The 26957-nt window shown below is 43.1% G+C and overlaps 1 protein-coding gene and 3 long non-coding RNA genes across 7 annotated transcripts in view; 2 read left to right on the top strand and 2 right to left on the bottom strand.

The window, feature by feature from the left end:
• LOC310686413 overlaps positions 1-26957 on the bottom strand; it is a 202397-nt gene that overhangs the window by 43994 nt on the left and 131446 nt on the right. The window lies entirely within an intron of this gene.
• LOC310686473 overlaps positions 1-26957 on the top strand; it is a 209427-nt gene that overhangs the window by 142877 nt on the left and 39593 nt on the right. The window lies entirely within an intron of this gene.
• The window catches only part of GABRG1 (gamma-aminobutyric acid type A receptor subunit gamma1), a 75917-nt gene that overhangs the window by 10020 nt on the left and 38940 nt on the right, over positions 1-26957 (top strand). For 2 of the 4 annotated variants that reach the window (XM_083460047.1, XM_083460043.1), the window contains exons 2-3: positions 21128-21276; positions 25799-25866. In XM_083460047.1, the coding sequence (XP_083316173.1) occupies positions 21128-21276; positions 25799-25866 (217 nt within the window). Of the gene's footprint in view, positions 1-4273; positions 5200-21127; positions 21277-22790; positions 22891-25798; positions 25867-26957 lie in introns of those variants that run through there. The other 2 variants (XM_083460042.1, XM_083460045.1) reach the window with 2 other exon arrangements.
• On the bottom strand, positions 4048-26365 carry LOC310686420. Its single transcript, XR_014515886.1, has 4 exons — positions 26111-26365; positions 19576-19684; positions 7033-7134; positions 4048-4166 (listed from the first exon to the last, which is right to left on the bottom strand). It is a non-coding gene; the product is annotated as an uncharacterized lncRNA (long non-coding RNA).

Genomic DNA, 26957 nt, shown 5'->3' with positions numbered 1-26957 from the left:
CAGGAGGATCTTATCTACCACTCCATACTAAGACTATCCTTTGCTCCTGCTGGCATTTTGGAGCTGAGCTGCCTTTGCTCTTGCTGACAAGCCTTTTTGTTATTTCCATTAGTAGTCAGAATGAGGCTGAATGAATTGTTACTGGGGCAACGCCTCCACCTGTTTCATTCCCTAGCATTCAAAAGCTTGTTCTAGGTGGAGGCATCAGGCTGTGCACTGCAGGGGTATGCCAGAGCAACATTGACTATAACAATGTAGCTCAGGTGTATTCTGTGTGGCGTTATATTGAAACATTGCATTTTTGTTAATGTGCGCATCTTCAGCTGACTTGGGCCCCAGGTTATGTGATGTAACATGATGTCATGATGCTGTGACGTCATGTTATGTCAGCAGCGGCGCTTCCAAGGCCTTGCGAGGTCTCAGAGCTCAGGTCTTTGTGAGACCTTGGACGCAACTTCTGATATAAACCGGACGTTGTGTTTGGAGGCCTGGTATGGCCTCAGACATTGCCTCTGAGGCCTCGCAGGGTCTCGGAGGTCACATCCGAGGCCTTGCGAGACCTCTGATGCAACTTCCAGTTTATACTGGAAGTCATGTTTGGAGACCTGGCACAGCCTCAAACATCTCCAGGGAGGTTATTTCAGGGTAGTGTCAAAACCAGAAGTCGCGTCCGAGCTCTGAGGTGTGGGTGCCCTGGCACCCAGGGGCCCCTAGAGTTGGCGCCTATGGCTTATAGTAGCACTCATTTGTATCTTTAATTTGTACCAATATGAAATTTGTTTGTAATACTAGATGGGATTGACAGAAACTTATTTATTTTTGTTAAGTCTGATTAATTGGGTGTGATTGGATTGCTCTTATCACCCAGGTGTCCCAGGTGTAGCAAATGGCGTTTCTGTGCGCTCTGGCAATTGTCACGGTGTCTTCTTGCGCCAGAAGTGGCTTAGTCCTGCTGGCCACATGACCCAGAAAGCTGTCTGTGCACAAACGCCGGCTCCCTTGGCCTGAAAGCGAGATGAGCGCCACAACCCCATAGTCACCTTTGACTGGACTATGGGTCCTTTACCTTTACCTTACCCAGATGTAGGGCCATTTAGTGTCATCTGTCATTGCAACACAGGGAGCTACAGTACTCATGATGGTAGGAATAAGAATCTCTGCTTAAAGGGCACAATGATCAATGTACTATTGGTGTTCCCATAGAAATTCCACCATAAATACAAAGCAAATCTGTTTGTTTTTTTAAAATGATATTTATTGAAAGTTTAAAATTACAGAAAAAAGTGAAAAAAGAAAAGAAAAAAGAGATTAAACAATAGAGGTCAATACATATAAAAAAGAAAAAAAAGAAAAAAAAAAGAAAAAAAAACACACAATACATCAAAACCAAAAACAAAAGCAAAAAAAAATTAAAAATAGATGCAATATTTCCATATCTTTGTCTTTCATTAACTTGTTTCATCGACCTCCTCACACCTCCCTTTTTTGTATTCTAGTTATTAATTATTTCAGCAAATCCTTTCCATCTTTCACTATTTTCTGTCATTTAATTGTCTTAATTTATTTTAACCTTATCTTACCATAAAAACCCTAAAACTTAAAACTTATTTGTACATAACTCCTTATAACATTTCTACTAAAGCCATATAGTTTAATTCCAACATTTTTTCTAACACTCATAAATTTTACAATATTTCTCTAAATAAATTTTTAAACTTTCTTCCAATCTTCATCCACCGTCTCTTCACCATGGTCTCGGGTTCTGTCAGTCTTTTCTATCCATTCCATCTAGTCCATCAACCTGGTGATCTGTCCGAGGCTCTTAACTCTTTTCCATATCCCTTCTGCAGATCTTCTTCATATTTATACCTACACTTTACTTTGTCTTCTGCTGATCTTGTTCTTAATTTCCTTCCTTTGTCACTGAGGAGTAGATCTCGGGAAGACTCCAACCTAACAATGTCTTTATCCCTTCTCGACAGGTCAGCCCATTCTCCATAGACAGGGCCAAAATCCAAAAAATAATTCAAAACATGTTTCAAAGTTCCTCCAAAGTTAAAGGCCTTCGCCACTCCAATCTCCCCCTGGCCCAAAACCAGATCCCAAAGGCCAGAACATCCCTGCATAAGGGGATCTTTCCAACTTTCCTTCTCCAATCCAAGCGGGACTCCATCTCTCCAAATCTGGCTTTCTCCAGATTCGGTCTTCAAAAGCAACAGCTTATGCTCATACAAGGCCGAGGCTCTCTCCACTTGCATTACTTGAGGTTCAACAACAACCTCCTCCTTTGTCTTCTCCACAGCTTGCCATGTCAAAGCAGATTCCTGGGTCGGTTCCTGAGTAGTTTCTTTATGAGTATTCACTTTTTGTCCCAAATCAATCCTTTTTTGTCCAAAATTGTCAATGCTAGTAGTCATCGCATCCGTCTTGCCATGAAGCTGTTCCAATAAGGCACTTGTTTTGCAAAAAGCAATCACTAAGGCTTCTTCTGTCCACATTCTTGTCCAAGGTCAATGTCTAATTCTCACAGTCTTTAATCTCTACAGCTGGAGAATTCCCCAGCTCCACTCCTGCAACAGTTTCAAGAGCTCCCTCTAGGGGAAACTGTTTCTATTTGTAGCCATCTTTTTAAAAGCAGGTCCAGCAACAAAGTTAACAAAGTTAATTTCGATTTTCAGATATTTTGCTCCTTTCAAGTGCAAAAGGAAACATTGGAATCAATATGTTTCTCTTGTTTAACTATCTGTCAACATACGTTTTATTCACAGTCAATGAACTTTCCCAATACGTCGCTCCCTGGCAGCCCGTTTCCAGGTTCAAAATGGTGGTAATTTATCTTTCTTCACTCTCTCTCCTGCAGGCTTAAACAATCTAAACTTTCCCCCTCTTCTCCTGCTTCCAAGGGGGGTTTAGTAATTTTAGCTGATGGGGATTTAATCCTTTACAAAAGACTTTCCAGACTTTAGCTTGCAATGTCTTTGCTTCAATCTATTTACAAAAGTGGAAGGCGGACTTCCTGTTTGGAACCTTCCCGCTTCGGTGCCAAATTAAAGATGTTTAGTAATCCAATTTTCTGTTCTACTCACGGGTAGTTGTTTAAAGTCCAATTGTCCACAGGAAAAAGTCAGCGCTCTCCGGCAACAGTAATGCGGCTTCACTTCGTGAAAAAAGCAGTCGATTTGAAGCACCGTGCCGCTCACCCCACGTCGCTCCGGATCCCCGAAACCGGGTTTCCCCGCGAGTAGGGGAGGCGCAAAAGGTGCCAGCCGAATCCCACGTCCACAGGCTTCTCCCGCCTGTGGTTTTTAATGGGTCTCCGCTTCGCCGTGGCGGTCCAGACCCTGATTTCCACGAAGCGGATTCCTCCCGGTCAGAGGAAATCCGCCATTGCCGGAGGTGCTAACCCGGAAGCCCTCCCAATACAAAGCAAATCTGGGGTTCCTTATGCAGGACATTCTGAAGGGAGCCAAAATAGTTTTTTGATAGAACTGACAACTTCAAATATCAATTTGTGGTATTCCTATTTGGAATGAAGGAGGGAAGTCGTTTGCTTAGGGCATTATTAAAATTGATCAGAAATACCTGCATTTGAAACAAGTTTCTGTTGTTGCTTTCCTTTCCATTCTGAAAGTTCAGTGTAACTTTAAGTTTTGAAACTCCTAACTTAACAGATGCAATTCCAATAAAAGATGATCAACTCACCTTCTCTTATTATCTGGGAGCATTCTTCATAAAAACGTCCCAGCTCTGGTCTAACCTAATTCTCGTCTTTGTTCTTATAACTGTTCTCCCAAACAACTTATTCTTTGGGGTTTATTCTGCACCAGCTAAACTAAGAGTAGCAATGCATCTAGACTTTTTCTTCTTTCAGTTTAGGTAACTCACCAACATAATAAGTACGGAATTTGTGAAAGTTGTTTCTGATGAGACCGTTTGCATTCTGTGAATATTTCTGATGTGCTGGAAATAATTTCACTTTAAAAACAGGAACCCTTCTTTCAAGTGAGCCGCTTGCTGGGAGTTTAGTTAATTATACTGAGCTTATCATGTGGAGAAGAAAATGTTTAATGTCATTTGGAGATGTGCTTCACAGCTGTAGTGATTCAGAAGAGACTTGATCTTCTTGGCACCTGCTGTATCCATCAAGTCACCACAAGTTTGATGGCCTGTTAAAAGGAAATAAAAAAAGAGGATCAGATCCAATTTTTTCAGTGCAAATGGAAGAAAAATGAGTGTGACCTCAGGCTCAGGATTGAGATATTGGCTGCCCTCTACCTATTGGCTGCCCTCTACCTATTGGGGGCCTGCATCTTCCATCAAAGGGACTGAAAGATGGTACATCTCAGGCAAATGGAAGCTCTGTCCGCACATCCAAAGGAAGCAGACTCCCAAGTCCCCATGGGTGCTGGCTGTTTCCCCATCACCACCTCTCCTGACCTTTCATGCATTGAATATGAATTGCGATTCCAACAAAGATCCTTCCTGCTCAATAAGATACCCTGATTGCACAGAGGTGACATGGTTGGGTGGGGGCAGCATGTATTTCTGTGCAGTTTGAGCCCTCATATGTTCTTCTGCACAACCAAAAAGGACATGTACATGAAATTACCCACTTCAGACAAGTCATCCGCATTGTGGCTCCACTGCCAAGTGCTGATTCTGGTCTCCACCATGCAGAAGATGTTACTGTGGACAATCAGTGTTTGAATGAGATCTAATGCTTCCAGGCATCTGGGTTGCTTTGTTTCTTTAAATCAGTACTGAGCGTTGCAGAGTCTGCATAATGTAATTGACATAAAATCTTAACTGGTAACCCCCCCCCCCCATCCTCATTTGTATTTACTCCAGCCAACATTGCCAATTGGCAGAGGAAATAACGAGTTGTAGTTCATAAACATCCGGAGGACATCTGGCCCCCTAAGAAATTTTGCTAGACTTACCACATTTGCTTTCCTTAAAATTCCTTGAATATTTCTCCTGAGCAGAAACCTCCAAATCTGCCTTGCAGTTTCACTTCAGATAAAATTCAGTAGCAACTCTAGTCCCAGGTCTCATTGATTCTGCCCACTGCCCAAGGAGTGTCTTCACAATGACTCCTAACAAAGGAACCAGTACAGGTGAGAAGCACTGGTGCTCTCAGGGCAAGACAGAAGTCCAGGACCTGACCCCGTGGAATGAGCAGGAGGACCACCAAACAAAGTAAGGCTGGCTTATTATGTTTTGAATCAGTGCATATTTCCATCTGAAATGGAGACCGCCATAAGACCAGTGTGTGAAATTCCCTGACTGCAACCACTGGTGAGAGGTGGATGACCCTCCCCCCCAAGTTGACCAGCACTGTGCATTAAAGCTGTCTCTGTGTTACAGGCAGTGATGTGCAGACCCCTGCCCAACTGAGAAATTTGATAGTTCGCTCAAAACTCCCCTTCCCCTCAAAATTATTCCGATGTTTCTTCTAAGAGGAAACTTGCACATCAGCCTTGAAATTTCTCTTTGGGCAATATGCAGTGGCAGCTTGAGTCTCAGATTTGTGGGTTGTCATCTTCATCTCTTGGGTGAGAACACTGAACATTGCAACTATTTTAGCCTTGCTAGCAGGACATGGGGATATTAATTTTCTATAGGGAAGGGTTGTAATTACACTCCTATGGAGGAGGGTAATAATTCTTGAATGCGACAAGCAAAAACTCTTGCAAGGAAGGCATTCTGTAAAAGCCATAGGAGGCTAGTCGATGTGATTTGCCTAGGCATGAAACATCCCACGTTGTAGGACAAGTATTCTGGATAATTTTTCTTGGTATTAAAAGGGAAGAATCATGACTTGTCATTAAAAAGAGAAAAGCAAACCCTCGGTGGGGTGTTTTTTTTAATGTGATGTTATGACATTGTATTAACTAGCAGAGTTTTACTGAGATAGCAATCCTAGATAGTGTGGAAATGCTTTGTTTCATAGAACCCCCAAAAGCAGTTGTGTGAGATGAAATGCATAAAAACATTTTATGGTGCCCAGGGGAGGACATCTACATTTACAATTACCTCCTATCTTCACATTCACAATGGCACTCCAACTGCCACTGTTGCAGGAGAAGGCAACTGAAAGCCAGGAAGCTGGAAGTCATGGCATCTATGGACCTGTTTCAGCTAATATCTGGTCTGACAAGTGTGACAAGTCATGGTGCTTCCTATGGGATAGGATGAGAGTGATCTGAGGTGATACCATTCCTCCGATGTCGTTCCCTTGTGAACAGGTTAACCAAAGATCAGGTCAAGTCTGCATCCACAGTGATAACCAACTTCATGGGGGTTACCTCCATCCTGTAGGTCAATCTTAGGTCACCAGGATGTCTAGTTTGGCCTTCAAGGCCATTTTCCCCAAACCACACCAGGGCACCCATCAGCTGCCATGACTGGTACAAGCAATGCTCATGAAGAGGACAAAGGAACCAAACAATACAGTGATCTTTCTCATTTCCTCTGCCACCTGCCTTAAAGAGTGTAGAGCATCTTCAAAGAGCCCTTGTGCCAAGGGCTTTAAGGCAGTCCCTGTGCAGAGTCCTTGCAGAGGCTCACTCAGGAGTGCAGGGTCTGCATTAAAGTGCTTGGCAAAAGTGCTATTTGAAGCAGCCTCTTCTCCCTTTAAACATTGCCAAGTGATGCTAAATGGAGGGGGCACTGCTTCAAAGAGTGCTTTTGCAAAAGCCTGTCGGACAGCACCCAACACCCACCCTACAGAAGATAATGTGGGGACTATCTTAAAGTCCTTTGCAAACAGCAAAAGATCTTTGAGGCTGTTGCTGGTTCTCAAGCACCTGACACCCAACTGACTATCTGATATTCCGCACAAGGGATTTTGAGAGGTTTACAGGGCCACCCACCTGTCAAATCCCCCCCCCCCCTCTGGTGAGGCTGATCCTGATAAGGATCTGACCCATGGTGCCAAAAACGGTTCCCTGCCCTTGGTTTATGAGGATGTTTTCGTCTCGAAGAAGATGCTTCTAGTGCAATAGGAATGACAAATAATTGTGTTCATACTTTCCATGCCTTAAATCACAGGAGTTGTTGCCCAATTAAATGTTTGATCAGACAAGAACATCAGCATACTGCCCTGGGTCTTGTGACTCATAAGCTCCTGTTCTGTGAAGAAATAAAAAAAATAAGTAATAAAATGCCATCTCAGCCGTATGATTTGTTTATTGAAACCGGGAGGTCACGTTCAGCTGCCGCCTTTTAAAATTCATGGTCATTAACTTAATTTGGGCACTCAGATTTACAGAGCTCAGATAACCCAACTTTGGTCTGGATCTCACTTACATTGTGGATAGCAGCAAAAGACCATTGCTCTCTTATTTTGTGCTATCCACTGCATACTCTGACAGGTGTTAATTACAATTTAAAACTCAGCTGATTGGTCTGCTCCATATTGAAAATAAAACAAACATCTCCAATATTCATGTTTAAAGATGAACGTGCTGCCTGCTAGTGAAAATACCTAGTCATTAGTCATTTTGTGCTTGGGGATTTATTAGTCATGGTGCTGTTTCTAATTAGTTGGAAATAATAATTAGGACAGTTCTCCCCCCTTGTCTAGTACAACTTCCACTTGAGTATGAAATATTGTCTGTTTTTATCATAAGACTCTGGCTGGAACTAGATGTTGTCGCAAACACACAGCTGGTGCCAAAAAAACCATAACAGCTCCATGCTTTGTTTTTCCCTTTTCTCTCTTGTATTGCGTAGTTGGGAAAATGAATATGCAGTGTGATGTCATCAGGCTGTGAGTTCTGCCAATGAAAGCGGGGGGGGGGGGGGGAGAGAAATCACAGTCTGATTACATCACATCCTGTGTTGAGTAGCCCTAGTCATATGAGGAACAGAGAAAAAGGAGACCTGGAGCAGTTATTTCCATTGCCTTGTGCAAAAGCATGAACTCTAGAGAGGAGGGGATCAAGCGAGCTAATCCAAACCTTCCATCACCAAGGAGATTTCTTTATTCTCTTGCTGCCTCCACTAACCAACCTTTTGGCCCCTGAAACTTGTTTACTGGCCCATCCTACACTCTGCACTGTATGATATGTTCGTTCAACTCTGTGCTGTATAGGCATGGGGTAAATAACAAAATAGGGACGCAGGTGGTGCTGTGCGTTAAACCACAGAGCCTAGGACTTGCCAATCAGAAGATCGGTGGTTCGAATCCCCGCAATGGGGTGAGCTCCCGTTGCTCGGTCCCTGCTCCTGCCAACCTAGCAGTTCAAAAGGACGTCAAAATGCAAGTAGATCAATAGGTACCACTCCGGCGGGAAGGTAAACGACATTTCCGTGTGCTGCTCTGGTTCGCTAGAAGCGGCTTAGTCATGCTGGCCACATGACCCAGAAGCTGTACGCCAGCTCCCTCGACCAATAAAGCAAGATGAGCGCCACAACCCCAGAGTCGGTCACGACTGGACCTAATGGTCAGGGGTCCCTTTACCTTTACCTAAATAACAAAATATAAGAGCATTTCTCTCTCTCTCTCTCTCTCTCTCTCTCTCTCTCTCACACACACACACACACACACACATACACACACACACACGTAGTTGGCATCCATCTGTCTCAGGAGACAATGAGAAAATATTTTAAAGGGGAAGAGAACTAATTTTACAACACTTTGAACAATTACACGTAAACAATAGAGGGAATTAAAACGAGATAGGAAATCATCCTGCTCAGCCTAGTTCAAACTGTTTCTCTACATAAGCTAATGCTTGGCAGCTAATCCATACCAGCTTTATTTTAATAAATTAATTCTACTCTCCCACTTCAAGCTTTTGGCCAGCCAGAAGAATACTGCATCTGTTTCACTTTCTCATAATTTATTTGGGTTTCCTCACCCCCCTTCAGCCTATCAATTTCATTCCCACCCTTAAGTATCAGGTTCTTGGACTGAACCTTTGGCCCTGCTGTGAGTAGTATTCTCTGAGGAAAAGCAATCGTTCTACAGCGTAGAATACCCCCCCCCCCAAATGACATAAGAGTTAGATTCCTTCACATCTTGTGCTTGTGATCGTGTCTCATTCCAGGCTCAGACAGAGCTGAACCAGTCTGTATCAGAGTCTTCTTATATAGGCGTCTTGCAATTTACTTAACTTGTGCTGTCTCCCTCAGCATGGAGTTAATGCAGCTTAAAAGTCCAGCTCCTTGCTACCAAAAGTTAATATACAATGGCTCATTAAGAAGGAGCATCACTGACAATGTAACCTGAGAGCAAACTGTAATAAAGATATCCCAGAGGGCAACGTGTGGTTAATAGTCTGGCTAGGAGCGAAACCACTATAAACGTGTGTTTCTTTGGGGAGAATAATAAGCAGGAAACTTCTTTAATTTATGCCATGAATTTGTAAACATTTGACTGCTTCAAGTACCTGTGGCAAGAGTCAACGTTTATATGGATTAAGGGGGGGGGGTATTTGTTTATTCAGGCATAAAAATTCTCAAAATGAATACTTACCAATTGCTCAAGCCCAGATTTGGATAGTGGAATTACAGTGATACCTCAGGTTAAGTACTTAATTTGTTCCGGAGGTCTGTACTTAACCTGAAACTGTTCTTAACCTGAAGCACCACTTTAGCTAATGGGGCCTCCTGCTGCTGCCGCGCCGCCAGAGCACAATTTCTGTTCTCATCCTGAAGCAAAGTTCTTAACCCGAGGTACTATTTCTGGGTTAGCAGAGTCTGTAACCTGAAGCATATGTAACCTGAAGCATATGTAACGCGAGGTACCACTGTACTAGCATTTAACTCTAGTTTGGGCATACAGCCTGTGTGTGTGTGTGCGCGCGAAAAAAACTGAGGACCCCGACATGTGGAGTTGTTTCCTAAAGCAGTTGGAGGATGAGACCATCACAGAGGTTTATTAGAATAACATGTAGATGAGGATTAGGGCATGAAGCCTTTCTATTAATTCTCCTCCTAACCTCGGTATACTGTAGTTTGCTTCACTGAACTCGGTTATCAATTATTCATTTGCTACTTTTTTCCATATCTGATTAGCATGCCTTGAATTATTCTAAGGAAAAGGAAAAGCATATTTGAAAACCTCTTTGTTCACTAACTCGGCATAATAGGACACTAAGTTAAAAGGAAACAAAATCTCAAATGTGAAGCACACAATTGGCTTCTAGAAAATTGCTACCCTTGGGTAACATGCCCAGTTCATATGACCAACTGAGCACAGTGAAGGGTGAGATGGGGGGTTCCAACCCGGACATCTAGTACTGTAGAGCCAGTGTGGTGTAGTGGTTAAGAGCGGTAGACTCGTAATCTGGTGAACCGGGTTCGCATCTCCGCTCCTCCACATGCAGCTGCTGGGTGACCTTGTGCCAGTCACACTTCTCTGAAGTCTCTCAGCCCCACTCACCTCACAGAGTGTTTGTTGTGGGGGAGGAAGGGAAAGGAGAATGTTAGCTGCTTTGAGACTCCTTCGGGTAGTGATAAGTGGGATATCAAATCCAAACTCTTCTTCTACTATTACAGTGGTACCTCAGGTTAAGTACTTAATTCATTCTGGAGGTCCCTTCTTAACCTGAAACTGTTCTTAACCTGAAGTACCACTTTAGCTAATGGGGCCCCCCACTGCCGCTGCACCTCCAGAGCACAATTTCTGTTCTCATCCTGAAGCAAAGTTCTTAACCTGAAGCACTATTTCTGGGTTAGCGGAGTCTGTAACCTGAAGCGTATGTAACCTGAAGCATATGTAACCCAAGGTACCACTGTACTTACAAACGCCTCAGGTTACAAACGCCTCAGGTTACAAACTCCGCTAACCTGGAAGAGTTACCTCGAGCTGAGAACTTTGCCCCAGGATGAGAATGGAAATTGTGTGCCGGCGGCGCAGCGGCAGCAAGAGGCCCCATTAGCGAAAGCACGCCTCTAGTTAAGAACAGTTTCAGGTTAAGAATGCACCTCCGGAACGAATTAAGTTCATAACTAGAGGTACCACTGTAATTTGTCTGGCAAAGCAGTGTTCCCAGTCATTCTGACAGAGACTGCACACTGCTTGTATGCGCTTAGGCCTTTACAGGTGAGCCAATGAATGTGCACAGGCAATGCTGTCATTGGGATCCAACTTCCTTGTCCTCTGTGCATTCACTGTACAGTGGTACCTTGGTTCTCAAACGCCTTGGTTTCCAAACGCCGAAAACCTGGAAGTGAGTGTTCCGGTTTTTGAATGTTTTTCGGAAGCTGAACATCCGATGCGGCTGTCAGCTATTGTTTCTGGGGCGCCTGCACCAATCAGAAGCTGCGCCTTGATTTTCGAACATTTTGGAAGTCAAACGTACTTCCAGAATGGATTAAGTTTGGGGCTTTTGTTTTTGCTATTTATTTTGCGTTTTTGTTTTTGAGGCTTTTTCAGTTAATTTGTTTTTGTGACTGTGTGGAACCCAGTTCAGCTACAATGACTATCATCAGTGCAGGTAATGTGTTTTTTTTTTTATGATCTACAACACTGTCATATTTATTTTATAGTACAGTACATTGATTATTGCTTTCATTTTATGGAGCATTGGTCCCGTTAGATAGTAAAATTCATGTTAAATTGCTGTTTTAGGGGTTGTTTTTAAAACTCTGGAATGGATTAATCCATTTTGCATTACTTTCTATGGGAAAGCGCACCTTGGTTTTGGAACGCTTTGGTTTTGGAACAGACTTCTGGAATGGATTAAGTTTGAGAACCGAAGTACCACTGTACCCTGTTTTGCCCCACAAGGTACAAGAAACAGCAAAAAGTGGTTGTGTGTGGAATTTGTGCTTACCCAAATGAGGCTTAAGAATGACATTTTGTAATGTTTGCATTTATTTACATATATACAAGTTGACTATAGGTGGAGGTTCACAGATTCACAACCTGAAATCTTCCAGAGTTCCAACTTACCTCTCTTACCTTCACTCTGTGCTGCCTGAAAACCACAAGCTACAGGGTGAGTCTTTTAAAAGAGGCCCCATGGAACATGTGTACTCTGTAATCCACGGTGCTTCTTTTAAAAGACTCACCCTGTACTTGCTGTTATTGACCTCTGAATGTCCCTCAACTGAAGACTCGGCTACACAGCTGCAAATAAAACATTTTAAGTGTGTTTTAAATGGAATATACAACTTGGCACTAGATGGCGATGGTGAGCCTTATGGAAAATTCAATCTATTTTTAAAAACGCTTTTAAAAGAAGCAGTTTCAGAACTTTTTATATATGTGTGTGTAGATTCCACCTATGTCTAGCCTCATCAACTCCAGGTTGATAACCATTCAGTTAATCCAAGCAAAATAATAGACTGTTCTAGGCAAAACCCTGTTTCTTAGGGTCGTATTTATCTAACATATACCCAGAGTAAAACCATAAAAATTAATAGATTGAAGTCAATCATGGTCATTAATTTTAATAAGTCCATACCATCCAACATCCCACTGATCAAAATCAGCCCTGAGCTCTCATGGGAGCAAAAAACGATCATCTTTTGGTCTGATGCTCTGGTAATTCCAGGATGTCCCACTGCAATTGGGACTGTTGGGTATGTGAGTCTACTCTAAGAAAAAGTTGATTGAAAACAACCCCTACACCCCTGTTCCCACTATGCCTGAATCCTTTACAATCAGAGTTACTAAACTGGAAGGGACTCCAAAAAAGTGATTTAGTCTAAACTACAATCCCATTAAAAATACAGTGGGCAATAGCCGTGGCTATCTCTAGATAGATGTGAGGATCGTGGGGTCTCAAAAACTGTGGTTGCTGGCTGTGAAACTCACTACATCTCTGCGGCAGCTTGCAGCAGGAGGCCTGATCCCTGCTGTGCTGCACTGGCACAACTGCGAGTATCTAACGGATGGGAGAACAGGGGTTAGCCTGGCTGGGATCAGGTGACACAAGGAACAAATAAGGTCCCATCTGGCCCTATGAAGCTGACTCCTCCGTCTGACTAATGTGTCTCAGGTGCAGACTAAACTCTCACATAACAGTATATCCCTGATTACCAGCCTGTTCACTGTCTACCAAGCCATTAGCTCGCTTTCAAGGCCACCAGCACTGTCAGGATAGATTGAGGCTGCATATCTTGGATTATCAGATGCTGGCCACAAACCACTGGGCATGGCTACTAGAGGTGTGATTCCTGCAAATCCAGGATAACAAGCCAAGGTGGACTGTTTCAGCTTGATTTGGGGCTGTGGGTTAAACCACAGAGCCTAGGACTTGCCGATCAGAAGGTCGGTGGTTCGAATCCCTGCGACGGGGTGAGCTCCCATTGCTCGGTCCCTGCTCCTGCCAACCTAGCAGTTCGAAAGCACATCAAAGTGCAAGTGGATAAATAGGTACCACACCAGCAGGAAGGTAAACGTCATTTCCATGTGCTGTTCTGGTTTGCCAGAAGCGGCTTAGTCATGCTGGCCACATGACCCGGAAGCTGTACGCTGTCTCCCTCGGCCAATATAGCGAGATGAGCGCCGCAACCCCAGAGTCGGTCACGACTGGACCTAATGGTCAGGGGTCCCTTTACCTTTGCAAGGCAAGCATAAGTCAAAACAAGAAACCCCTGTGAGCTTTGTGGCCACCCGCAATCCAGACACTTTTGTAAAAGGCTGCAGACAAGCATCTGTAAAACGCAAATCTTGGTTCTTAAGCTTAACCATTAAGGCTTCTGCGTGGGGGGTAGCAACTTTGCCAAATGGAAGCACCCATCTTTAGCATAAGGAAAACACCAGGATCAGAAGGTCAGAAGACAGGTATAGTTTGCAATCAAAGGGAATGGTATTCCCAGCCATGCTTCCACAGTCCTTTAACGAGATACCAGGGATTGAACCCAGGCTTGCTGTATATGAAGCATGTGCACTGCCTAGGGGCGTAGGAAGGGGTATGTGGGGGGTGCGGTCCACCCCGGGTGTCAACCTTGAGGGGAGTGACAAAATGCCACACCGTGGGGGGTGGCACTTACCTTGGGGCCTTGCCTGCAACTTGCCTGAGCCACGCATCTCTCCTGGGAGTGATGTGGTGGCTCAGGGCTCTTCGCTGCCTGAAACAGTAGCATGGGGCTTGCATCCGCCAGGCAAACTCCGTGGGCAGCTCATCACGCCACCCCCCTGGGCAGATCGCTGTGCTGCCCCTCATTGGTGGATCTCTGTGTCGCCCCGTGGGCAGCTCATCACGCCACCCCCCTGGGCAGATCGCTGTGCTGCCCCTCATTGGTGGATCTCTGTGTCGCCCCATACGTGGATCTCCATGGCGCCCCCGTGCACAGATTACCGCAGTGCCCCCTTGTGGCACCCCCATGCACGCGTCACTGTGGCACCCTCGAGGGTGGCTCGCCATTCCCCCCCCCCCACTCCAGGTACCAGAGCAGCTAGCTATGCCCCTGGCTCTGCTAACGAACTATGGCCACAACCCACAAAGCACTGCAGTGGCAGCACTGTATGTGTGTCGTCCCCTATAGCAAGGAAGGTGGGCCAGCTTTGCTGATTGGCTCCTCCTGACACGACTCATTCCCCATCCCGCCCTTCACTTGCCAGAGCAGGAATCTACAAGAAATGCCTGCGTTTGGGGTTTTCGGGCCATTTAAAATTGAGGGTCTGTTTCTACCGGCGTTCAAAACGTTAAGCATAAATTGGCACTCGCTGGAGCATCCTCGAGGCATAGACGTGTGCAGCAGACAATGAAGGCCTGTTTCTAAATGACTAGTTGGAGGATTAGCTCCCCGCCACCCCCGCCCCAGTAATGCAGAATGCTGATTTTGTGGCTATAGTGATGAGATTTACTAATATGCATTTGTCATTAATTCAATCATACTCATTATCTCGTTCGTTCAAAGGAACAGCAGAGAGACTCTCAAAAGCCTTGTGGGTGGTTCAAAATCCCCCTGGTGAACCTGCATCCAAGAGTGCCCTACTTTTTCTCAAGATATGGCACAGGCACCCTCCTCATTTAGACTTCACATACTTTTATTATTATTATTAATTTGCAGTCTACACAGCAGTCATATTCTGAAGCTGAACTTTCCTGGCAATGATCCTCCCTTATTCAATTACAAAGAGTTTTATGTGGGCAGCTCACGATTCCCTGCGTTCCAGAAATGGAACTGCAGACAGGATCACGTTTTAAATGAGGGGTCTCACCATGGAAAGCGAGAACAGACCTGGCCTTCAGTCCTAACCACCTTTACCTGGGAGTAAATCTCATTGAATCCAATAGGAGTTACTTTGGAGCAGCTCTTAGAGCAGCCATCCAACATATACTGCTTTACATGGCTTTGTGTAAATAAATGCTTACCTCCATGGGGGATGGATAAATCACTAAGGAACAGGTGATGAGGGTTAGAAAAAGAAGAAAATTACCTGCTCACCATCTCATTGATTACTGGGGATATTGCTTTTGTAAAGGGTGGAGCAAAAGACATGCTTGTACTTTTGTATGGGGTGAGTGGGGTCTGCAGAAGTCAGAAGTCTCTATTCCAGCCTTCTCTTTCTCAACAAATTAGCAGCAGCAGCACACACTATAACAATAATAAATATAAGGTGTACAAGTATGTAAAGCATCACATCCGCATCTCAGTAATCTGTGTGATCACTTTGCAGTTTATATTTATACATGCCTACATGATTCTCAGTGCTATGTAGCATCACTCAGGTACCGTATTTTTCACTCCATAAGACTCACCTGACCATAAGACACACCTAGTTTTTAGAGGGGGAATGCAAGAAAAAAATATTCTTTAAAGGGAGCGCTGAGCAGAGCCTGTATGCATCCCAGGCTCTGCTCAGCGCTCCCTTCCACGAGCTGCGTGTGTGCGGCGCTTGCAGGCTTTTCCCCTGGGAAGGGAGAAGGGCAGCCCGTCAGGAGGCTTGGGAAGGGACAGAGGGGCTAAGCCAGAAGCTAGAACAGCAAGAGGGAGCACTGCGCAGTGATCCCTCTCGCTGTTCTGGCTTCTGGGATAGCCTCGCAGCCTGCATTCGCTCCATAAGACGCACACACATTTCCCCTTACTTTTTAAGAGGGAAAAAGTGTGTCTTATAGAGTGAAAAATACAGTAGTTAGAAGACAAGTTATTTTCATACTTTCAAAAACAGAACTGCCAGCAACACACTTGGTCATTACACCGTCTATCTCCTATTATTACTATTTTACTTAAAAACAGCTTAATATTTTAGAAAACTCTTTGAACATCTTGTTTTCCATTAGTTTGGTAGTGTTGCTTTGCCATGTAAAGTTATATTCACATCTACATGCAGTTTCCTCCCACCCTCCTCTTTTGCCCATTTACAGAGTGGGATATGATGGGATGGAAAATACTGTAGTAGGAAATGAGGAAGGAAAGATAGTGGGATATTGGGGATGGGAAAGGCTGGGATAAGTGATAATAACAGATTGGAAAGATGTGGTGCTAAATAGAAATTGCATTCAACAATACAGTTTGCTAATGCATCAAACAAAAAGAATAAACACTGAAAATCAAAAACATTCAAGAGGTAGGGTTGACTTTACAGAATATTTCTACAGTATTGCCTTTCTTTGCATCCACTCTTCATATAATGTTCAGGTTAGTTTTCTAGCTCTCTGTTGATCCTTTAAAAAGACATGGAAACTTAATTTCTTTTGTGGAAGTGCAATTCTACCCAAATAAAAACCATTGTATGAATAAAAGACTACTCCCACAGTTAGTGAATCCATAATGCTATTCCTTTTGGAAAGTCAAACACCCTGATCCAGCCATCAGCTCAAGAAATGAATGAATGAATGGATCTTTATTTGCGTCAGCCCTCAGCCATAGCAATAAAACAACAATACGATATACAAAGAATAGAAATAAAAAGTCAATTATATAAAATACATTTTAGGATTTTGAATCAATAGTCAAATAGTGGATCTTATTTTGATTGCCCCAGCTAAAAACCTTGCAACCTTTGCTATCACCTGCTCATCTTGATCTGCCAAGAAAAGGGACACTGTGGCAGTGGTTGGGCGACCCAGAATGGACAATAAAAGAGGGGTGATAACCTCATTCCTCAGGTCTTTATAAAGAGCGCAAGCCAGAAGGACGTGTGCCACTGATTCGGTACTGCCATCTCCATAAGCGTTTTTGTGTGTGGAATCTATTGAAACCGTCCCTCAAGTACAGCTGAGGGCAAGACATTCAATCTTGCGAGAGTAAAAGTGTGTCTACATTTTAGACGCCATCATTCCAAGATCTGGGAACCTGCACAGAACTGCCTTGGAATAATATAATTTTTGAACTGCAAGGGACTTAGAATGTCACCTATTTATTTGTTTAATTTATTTATATGCTACTTTATACTTAAGACATTCTTTAAAGGGTCCAACCCTTTACTCAATGAGGGTCTACAATGCAGGATGCAATTGCAGTACAGTGGCCCTGATCTCTTCTTGGGTCACTCATTTTGGTGGAGGAAGCAGATTCATGAAATCATTTCTTTGTGTACGGAGATCCATGTTTTCCATTGGTAAAGGTTGTACCATTTTGTAACAGACTTACACACAAAGAGAGAGATTTCTGGATTGGGCAGTACTCTGTTGAAACTAAGAAGCAGCAATAATATATGTTTACAAAATATTAGGATTCCTCCCCCCCCTCCTCAGAAACAACTGTGTTTAACTTAGGTTTATAATGGTTTTCTCTCCATTCTATATGTGCATTCTGCGCATTAATTAATGCTCACCATTGTCTGCCTGTCAAGATATGCTCATCACTGCTATGGTTACCACTTTCAGTTTGGGTGCACTTTGTTTGACTTCAAGCCTCCAGCAATTGCTTGAAAATTTATTGGAATGAGTAATGGAGATTGCAAACTTTAGCACTGGAGGAATATTTAAAGTCCACACTCATTTGATTCAAATAGAGAGAAAATTACTTCTAGGCATTCTTTGACCTTTGAGGGGATCATCTGAATGAATTTGCAGACATGCTCAAGCTGTTGCCCATTTCCCCCCCTTGCATGTATTTGCAAAACAGCAATTTATACTTTATCCAACTGAAGGGTAAGTAATAAATGGACATGCAATTGTTTTCACTCTGCAGCTCCTTCCTTTTTTCCATCTTGCTAAGAGTATGCAGATAATAATTCAACAGAATTATATTGAGTCTAGCAGTAATGTATTTGTGAACAACTAATTTACTTGCTAACTGTCCTCATTTGGGGACATCATAATAATGTCCAAGATTAATAGATAAGCATGTGCATGCCAAGAAGGGTGTTTGATTTGTTTTCATTGAACGCTAGACTAATCCCCACCACCCCCCATATAGCCAACTCCTTTTGAATGCCACCCCCATTTTGAAAGCAGTTTACCATTTGGAGTAAGAGGACAGCTGTTTAAGAAACACAATTCCACAGCCCTGTTGGAAGTATATGTTATGTACAGAAGTCTCACCCTGGGCCAGCAGGGGGATGCTGTAGATAGTTATGCAAATAAGGGATCGAAAGTGACGTTCAGTGATTGGATAGTTTTAGAAAATTGTTACAGTTATGTTGTACTGGAGCGCTATATAAGCAGGCTGACTGAACCCTTCAGTTCAGTTCTGTTCTGGCCTGTGAATAAACAAGAGCTGTTTGAAGAATCGCTGTGTCGTCTGATATGTTCACCCACAACTTAACAGTATGGAACTATCTGCCCGGGTTTTTGGATCCTCTCCTATGAATCCATTAAAATACTTTTTGGAAGTGAGAACTAGGCAAACTTGAACACGCAGCTAGTCTAACTTTGTACTTTCCATATGGAAGCTTCTGGCTTGATAACGATTGCCATTGCCAGCCTGGAGAGCCATTCAGGTGATGATTTGGATCTCTGAGGGAAGAATGGGAGATAATCCTTCTAACATGATTGAATGTCCTGGAGCAATTTGAGCAAAGTGCTCAGCATGCCACAGCTTAAAGTGGGATACTGGAAGGCTGTGGGCTGCAGTGCAAGGGGGAAAAAACATGGCAAAATGAAGGAAACTAGCAAAATTAAATGTAGGATTTCATTCCACGAACAAAAGTGTATGCTGCCTATTATGGTACTTTAGTATAGGAAAACCTGGAATAACTTAATAACAAAATAGATTACTCAGCAGTCTGGAAAGAACAATTTCATCCGCTGATTTATTTTTAATGTACATAAAAGCTACAATTACCTTCTGATTACCTTGCGACAATCTAAATTTGTTAATAGCATTATATATACGTTACCTTCATTTAAAAAAAATCTGCCTTGTTTTAGTCTGTGTGATATCAAGTTTGTATTTAAAAGTGTAAAAATCTATAACGTATAAATATTAAAAATTTGGGGATTTTTTAAAAAAAACACGAAGGATATCTCTGCATACCAGGTGCCATATGCCATCTCTCTCAATGAAGGACAGCATCTTTTACCCCTTCTATGCATATATAAAAAATGAGAATACAACTGTGTAAGAACTGATACCTGGATTTGTTTGTTTTCCTCTTTCCTCCCCATCCCACTTCCCTTTTTGTATTGCATATATTAGAACAGAACACTATTTTAAATTGTAAACCACCTTGGATGAATTAGCAGAAACATGGATCGTAAATGTAGTACATACCTTAATAGCAAGGATGTGCATTTGATTCAGATTAATCCAGAGCCCAAGCAGGGTACCTCAGAAAGAGTTGTGGCTTGTCTGGGGCAAAGTGGGATCAGCAGAAGGTGGCCTGAGTTGAAGGAAAGATTTTATCATATATAGAATAGTACCAGGGTGGGGTGATGGGGGAAGGGAGAACTCCATTGCGATTGACAGGCAAGTTTGTATTCCGGGTGAATTATGACTTCTTATACCTGGAAACCAAATCCCTTTTGGCTCGTCTCATTCACAAATCAATCTTAAAAGGTATCTATCAGGGAACTGACATCAGAGGGAGAGGCGGAGGGGAGGCTCCCTGATTCTGTGGGCGAAGGACCCAGCACCAGGGGAAGGAGGAGCCCGGTAGAGGAGGTAGGAAATCAGCGCAACACCAGGGATAAGGAGGGGCAACTTGAGGAAGCGGAGGGAGGGCTCTGAGATTCTTCTCTGGACATCAGTGAGGAGAGCACAGGTCCTCCACTACCCACGCCCTCCCTGCGCAGAAGACTCCTGCGCAGTGAGAGGCGGAGACGACTGGGTGTCAAACAGCTTCTATGCTGGAAGAGGTTTAAGAAACGCCCACAGACAGATTCTGCCAGCGACTGAGACAGCCACGCTGAGATGGGCTGTGCAGTCAGAACGGTTTAACCAAGGCAAGTAAGCCTAGAGAGGCGGCAGTTTACACACGAGTAACTCATACCCACTACAGTATCTAGCACAAAAGCCCCTGAGTCTCTTTAACTGCAGTTCAGTGGATTTCTTAGCTATGAGTGCCTCTGTCTTGCCTGAAGTTTTCAGACTCATTGCTCACAGAATGCTGGTGGAGATTACCCACCCCCAAACAGCAACGCCTGCCCTAGCAGAAAAATACTTCCGCTATCCATTGGAAATTTGGAACGGCCCATGTGCTCAGAAGGGGTGACCTTGCCTACAAATTTCATTCAATTCTGCTTCAGAATAAAACAAATATTGTCAACATTTCCTTAAAAATAATAATTAAAATTTGAAACTACGCAACACAAAACCCCCTGAACATATTTGCCTATAATTTGGCAGGTTGTATCTACTCTTGAGGGACTAGCGTACTTGCAAATTTTACTCACTTGTGTCAAAAGAAAATAGTTACAGATTTTTAATAAAATTCTTTTTTTTAAATTCTCAGGAGTTTTTAAGGTGAAGGAAAACATGCATGAGTAAACCCCATATAAATTACATTGGGAGTTGCTGTTACAGACCTGTGGTACTATCCCCCTCTAGTTCTGCTAATGTCACTAAAACACACAGTGTTCAATTATACAACTTCACTGGGATCAAGTTGACTGATTTTTCAGGAAAATGAAGATAGTTGGGCTAGGAATGAACAGTTAATTTTATTTTTTAACCCATATTTTTGTTTCATTGTGACCCTAGCTGCTGCTGTTATAATGCTTTTGCATATTTATTTTATGCAACACTGATTGTTGAATATTTCATTCCTCACACTGCTAAGTTCCATTATTTTCCCTCTCCCAACCTTTCATTGAACTACCATTAGCATGGATAAAGCAGATGATGAAGATGACGAAGACCTAACGGTGAACAAAACATGGGTGCTTGCTCCAAAGATTCACGAAGGAGATGTCACTCATATACTGAACTCTTTACTCCAAGGCTATGATAATAAACTCCGACCAGATATTGGAGGTAAGTGATATTAAAATTTCAGTTTTAAAAGAATATATATTGAATACACCTTGGCAACAGCTGGTTTTGTTCTTGACATATCTTGGCAGCATACTGGATTAGGCCTCTAATTCTGGGATAACTGTGCTCCGAGCCCCAAAACCCATCCCCCATGGAAATAAAGACACAGTGGAGACAGAATTTAGTTTAAATGTTAATGGGCAAATTTTGGCCACAACTTTATTAAATAAACAAATGTGACTGGTATTGACTTAGGCATTGGTATCAAAACTATAATTGGCTCCTGCCCCACCCTGCAGGAAGCCTGGAAGGATAACCTACCAGCAGGGGGAGCTCCATCAATGTATATTGACTGGTGCTCACCCCTCGGGTTCCCTGGGGTTCTGGCATGGCCCTAGCCTCTCTCCGGGCTTCGGACAAGCTCCAGACCCCCGGATTCCTTTAATGGAATACCCTATTAATTGGAGGGGCAGGTGATGGCCGCACCTCCCCTCCCCACATTCCCCTAAACCAATGCCTAACCACCAAACCTTACAAAGTTGTGACGATTGCTAAGAGGTAGGCAAAAACCAAGTGACCACAGCCAATCTGCCACATTGGACAAAATTCCTACCCGGCCCCCGTTCCAAAACAGGCGACCAACCGAAGTCCAAAGCAAGGCCAAACATGACCTAATAAATGGGTGGGTGGGCGGGTGTTTGGCAGCGCGAAGCAAAAGGAGGTCCCTACGTCGCGCTGCCAAATAAATACCCCCAACCTTGCCACGCTGCCGATTGGCTAAAGGCCATTGGCATAACTGTGGCACCACCGGCTTGGATCGGGGCAAGCCCCGCCCACAAGCCAATTGGGGGAAGAGTTCCAGGGCTGAGCACAACATGGACCCTCTTTTAGGAGGATCCAACTTATCACAAAGTGTCTGTTTAATGTAATGCATGTAAGACCTGCTAGCGGAACACTCATTATCCAAAATTTCAGTTATCGAAACAAAAATAATTATACCCAAGCCTCGCTACAACAAATGAGGATTCGGATATCTGAACAGCTGGGATTTGCCCACTTCCATACTTGTTTGTGCTTTGCTGGTCAGCGGCAGCCATATTGGGCCGAAACCATGGAGGGAGAAGGAGAAATCAGTCTTTCCTTTGTTTGCCATTTGCTGGTTGACTGCAGCAGTTTCTGGCAGAAACCAGGGCCGGGAGGGAGATGCAACAAATTAGAAATGTTCTCATAGGAAATAGTGGAAACCCTCAGCGCATTATGTGAACACTTGCCTAATGAACAATTTCTTGGGAATGCATTGCGTTTCGAAAGTCGGACCTGTGTGTCTATTAAAAGCAGAGATTCAATATACTGATTTTATTGTAAAGTTATTCCTGGCTTATACGACCCCCATAGTCCAGATAAAAAGACAAACAAATCACTAAACTCTTCCGTGCTGAAAGTTCCTCTTTTGATTACACTTCTTTAATTGCTTAATTGATCATAGTCACATTTCTATCCTATTTTGCACATAGGGAAAGCAACCTGAAGCCACAAACCTACGCCCCACCCCAATTGCAGCAATGAACTCTGTTTACATACGATACCTGAAAAATAATTAAGTCTGCTTTCAAAGTGAGGAACCACCTTTCTTATGGCACAAGGAGATGGGCTCAAATGACAACTGTTGCTCATTAGCTATTGAGGTTATCTGGAGATGACATTGATTACATTGCTACCCCCCCCCCCATTTTGTTAGATTTGGGGTGGGTTGTGAAATGTGTATTATAGTTTTTAAAGTTTACGTGTATGACCCAGGTGGCTCCCGAGCAGAGAGAAATTCACAATTAAATGAATTATTGCTCAGGCAGACAAGGACAGGGGAGTGGGCCGGTGAAGATATTTTCTTTGAAGTTAAGTTTGAAAATACCCTGCAACATAACAATTAAGTTCTGAGTCACTGTTCTTTCATATAAGTGATTGATTTTGTGCCCGGTGTTGTGTATTGATCAAGAGTCTAGCTGAAAAGATATTAATAAACCTGAGTTGTGCTTTGGTCGGGATACAATTACGAGGGCTGAAGAAGCTAATGGATTTTCTAAACCTATCTTTGCTAAGAACATATTGAGAGGAAAGAATTGGTTTTGTGTTTTCAATGTATTAATTTGCAGGCTGCATAATTAGTGGTGCATTTGATTGGTTTTACCCATTTGTTACTTTTGTGCATTAATCATCATTTGGAGTATGGATGCTTGCCATCCGCTCCCTGTGCCCGAGCTTTAAAAGCTTAAAAAAACCTATCTTTCCCCCCAGTGTTTTAATATGATCCATGTTAATAAACAATATTTTATGTTAACTAAGGTTGCAATCCTACAGTACTTGCCTTGGAATAAGACCCATTCAGTTCAGTGAGACTTCTGCGTGCATTGGGTCTGAACATAAATAGAGGAGCAAAGTTTTACATGAGGTGTTCCACCGAAGCATGATGCTTATATTAAGAACATTTTAAAATCGATAAATTACAGGTGTTTGGCCTGATCTACCCCCTCCCAAATGTGCAGAGCAGTAGGCAAGCAACTCTGTGTTTTCAGGAGGAGGTCTGATTGGCACTGAATACAGTGGTGCCTCGCAAGACGAAAAGAATCCGTTCTGTGATTCTCTTCGTCTAGCGGTTTTTTCGTCTTGCGAAGCAAGCCCATTGACGGATTAGCGGCTTTTAGCAGCTTATCTGCTGATTGGATCAGCTGATAAGCGGCTTAGCAGCTTAGAAAAAGGGGGGGAGGGGAAAAAACCCGCAGGAACTCGCAAGACATTGTCGTCTTGTGAAGCAAGCCCATAGGAAATTCGTTTTGCGAAGCACCTCCAAAACGGAAAACTCTTTCGTCTAGCGAGTTTTCCGTCTTCCGAGGCATTCGTCTTGTGGGGCACCACTGTAGTGCCAATCCTTTCTCTTCTTCCTCTGCCAACCTTCTGCAGGGATGCTGCTGATATGCCAGCAAAACCTCTGCCTAGCTGGCTACATTATATAGCAGGGAACCCTTCCATGCACCACATATGGGCATTCAACAGCTGTTTCCTCTATGTGCTCCTCTAATGTTCCATATTGGAGTACATAAGGAACTCCCTTATACTATCAGACTATTGGTCCATGTAGCCTTTTACACCCTTGTGCAAACTAATTGAAACAAACAATGTAGTTTATTCTACAAAACTCACATATACATGTACAAAACTCACATATACTGTACGTACATTAGTAACGGATATGACCGCCGCTATTTTAAAGCAGCATTTAAACACGGTTTGGCATGGAGTCTACTAGTTTCGAACAGTCACTGTTGATTTTCAGATCCCTGTACCACACTTGAATCAGCGACTGAATGAGCTTCTCTGTAGTCGTACAGTCTACAGCACGGAGGCGACTTCTGCATATAGCCCACAAATTTTCAATGGGATTTACGTCCGGGGAATTCCCTGGCCAATCAAGTACCTGTATTTGCTGCTCTGTCATGAATTTCTTCACTGCTTTCAATGTGTGACAGGGGGCTAGGTCCTGCTGCAATATCCCAGTACCGTCAGGATACCTCTTTTCCAGCTTTGGAATAACACTCTTTCATAGAACCTCACTACAGTGGTGCCTCGCATGACGAAAAGAATCCGATCTGTGATTCTCTTCGTCTAGCGGTTTTTTCATCTTGCAAAGCAAGCCCATTGACGGATTAGCGGATTAGCACTATTAGCGCTATTAGCGGCTTTTAGCGGCTTATCTGCTGATCGGATCAGCTGATAAGCGGCTCAGAAAAAGGGGGGGAGGGAAAAAAACCAGCAGGAACTCGCAAGACATTGTCGTCTTGCGAAGTAAGCCCATAGGAAATTCGTTTTGCGAAGCACCTCCAAAACGGAAAACTCTTTCGTCTAGCGAGTTTTCCGTCTTGCGAGGCATTCGTCTTGTGGGGCACCACTGTATATTGTGGTGAGCGCATCATTCCTTCTACTGGCTGCAGGCTGCCGACACCATAATGATCAACTGACTTTTCGTGTTTGTTTTGAGTACAGGATTACGAGTCAGATGGAAAACATGCTTTGTTTCAATTAATTTGCACAAGGGTGTCTTGTCTATTGTGAGTGACACCTGTTTCTCAGGGTCCTAGGTGCATCATCATTTACCTGTTCCATTGTAACCTGGAGTTATGGGGTACTGAACCTGGGACGTTGGGCTTGCAGAGCTTGAGCTCCCATAGAATAGCCTGCTGTGGGCCTGGAGAGTAGTAGGCAACTGGATGCCAGCATGAGGTGTGGAAGGGTACCCCACTGTTAAAAATGGCCAGGCATGTTGCAGTGTGCCCGGCATAGTAGCATAGCATACCATCTGAAGGCCAATACCAAGCTGTGTACAATGCCCATGAAGCTGTATGTCCACAGAAAGGGATGCATTAGGAAGACTAATGGCGTGGTCTTCTATTGATTCACAAAAAAATTACATTACTAGACAACAAAGGAAGCACTGCATTTCACATGGAATTATGCTTACTGTTTTGTTTAGTGAGAACTACAGTAATTGAAACTGATGTCTATGTTAACAGCATTGGTCCGGTCGATCCAATTAATATGGTAAGTTTATGGTTATTATAGAACTTCCAAGGTAAGATTATTTTTTGATATCCATCTGCTTTCCAGTCCATCACGCTATCAAGAGATAAGGTAACCTTGTGCTTTTGAAAAGCGACTGTTATTTTGACTGAGATAGCTGAGACATCAAGTATTCTTTAGAAGCTACTTTTGTTATCAAGGAAAATCTAGCTGAATTAAGAGTCATAGAAGACAAAGGCAACATTTGAAATAGAACTACACTAACCTTATTCAAAGGACTCCCTTTTACTTCGTATCCTCCTGACAATCTGGAAATGACTGCTTGGCAGATCAAAACTAAATTAGGCTAAAATGGAATATGATCTAAGTATATTTAAATACCAACAAATACTGTTTAGGTACTTATGCTGTTAAAATCTGCAAGGTAGGAAAACTTGCATGCTGCTGAAGCTTTAGTAAGGTAGCTTTTGACTTCCAATTTGGGACTGAGGCAGTTTTGATTGTAGAAGGGTGACCAACATTCTGATCATACTGTGATCATACTGTGTTTTAGAACCCTGATTTTCTAGGATTCTAAAATATGCAAAAGAGCACCCTCTAATTTGTGGAGGGTGATCAGAAGGGTCACTGTGATCCCACTTTACATGTTTGTTTAACACTAATATAGAATATGTAAAGAGGGCTTTCATCTTCGTGAATTCCGATACAGACTGTCCTGAGATTCACGACTAAAACACCGATTCAAATGTTGCTATCAATCAGATTTTTCACTTCTCTGAATGTTGTAGTGCAGTTTTTGTTTTTGTTTTTGTTGTTTTGTTGTTGTTGTTGTTTTAAAAAATCAAAATGTATTTTAAAATGTGTATTTTGAGATATAATACTTTCAGATATGTTATTTAGATGTGAATTTTCATGGAGATTTTTTTTAAATTGAAGATTAGTGCAAAAATGGAACACAAGTCATCAAATGGTGGCATTTGTCCATAGCTAGTAATGATCTCCTCTAAGCACAGCTCTGGACAGCTTTGTGTTCTCTCTCTCTCTCTCTCTCTCTCTCTCTCTCTCTCTCTCTCTCTCGTGTGTGTGTGTGTGTGTGTGTGTGTGTACCTTTT

Source organism: Podarcis liolepis (genome assembly GCF_965112155.1).
Source record: "Podarcis liolepis genome assembly, chromosome: 9".
NCBI lineage: Eukaryota > Metazoa > Chordata > Lepidosauria > Squamata > Lacertidae > Podarcis > Podarcis liolepis.
This window is presented reverse-complemented; position numbering and strand designations above follow the sequence as displayed.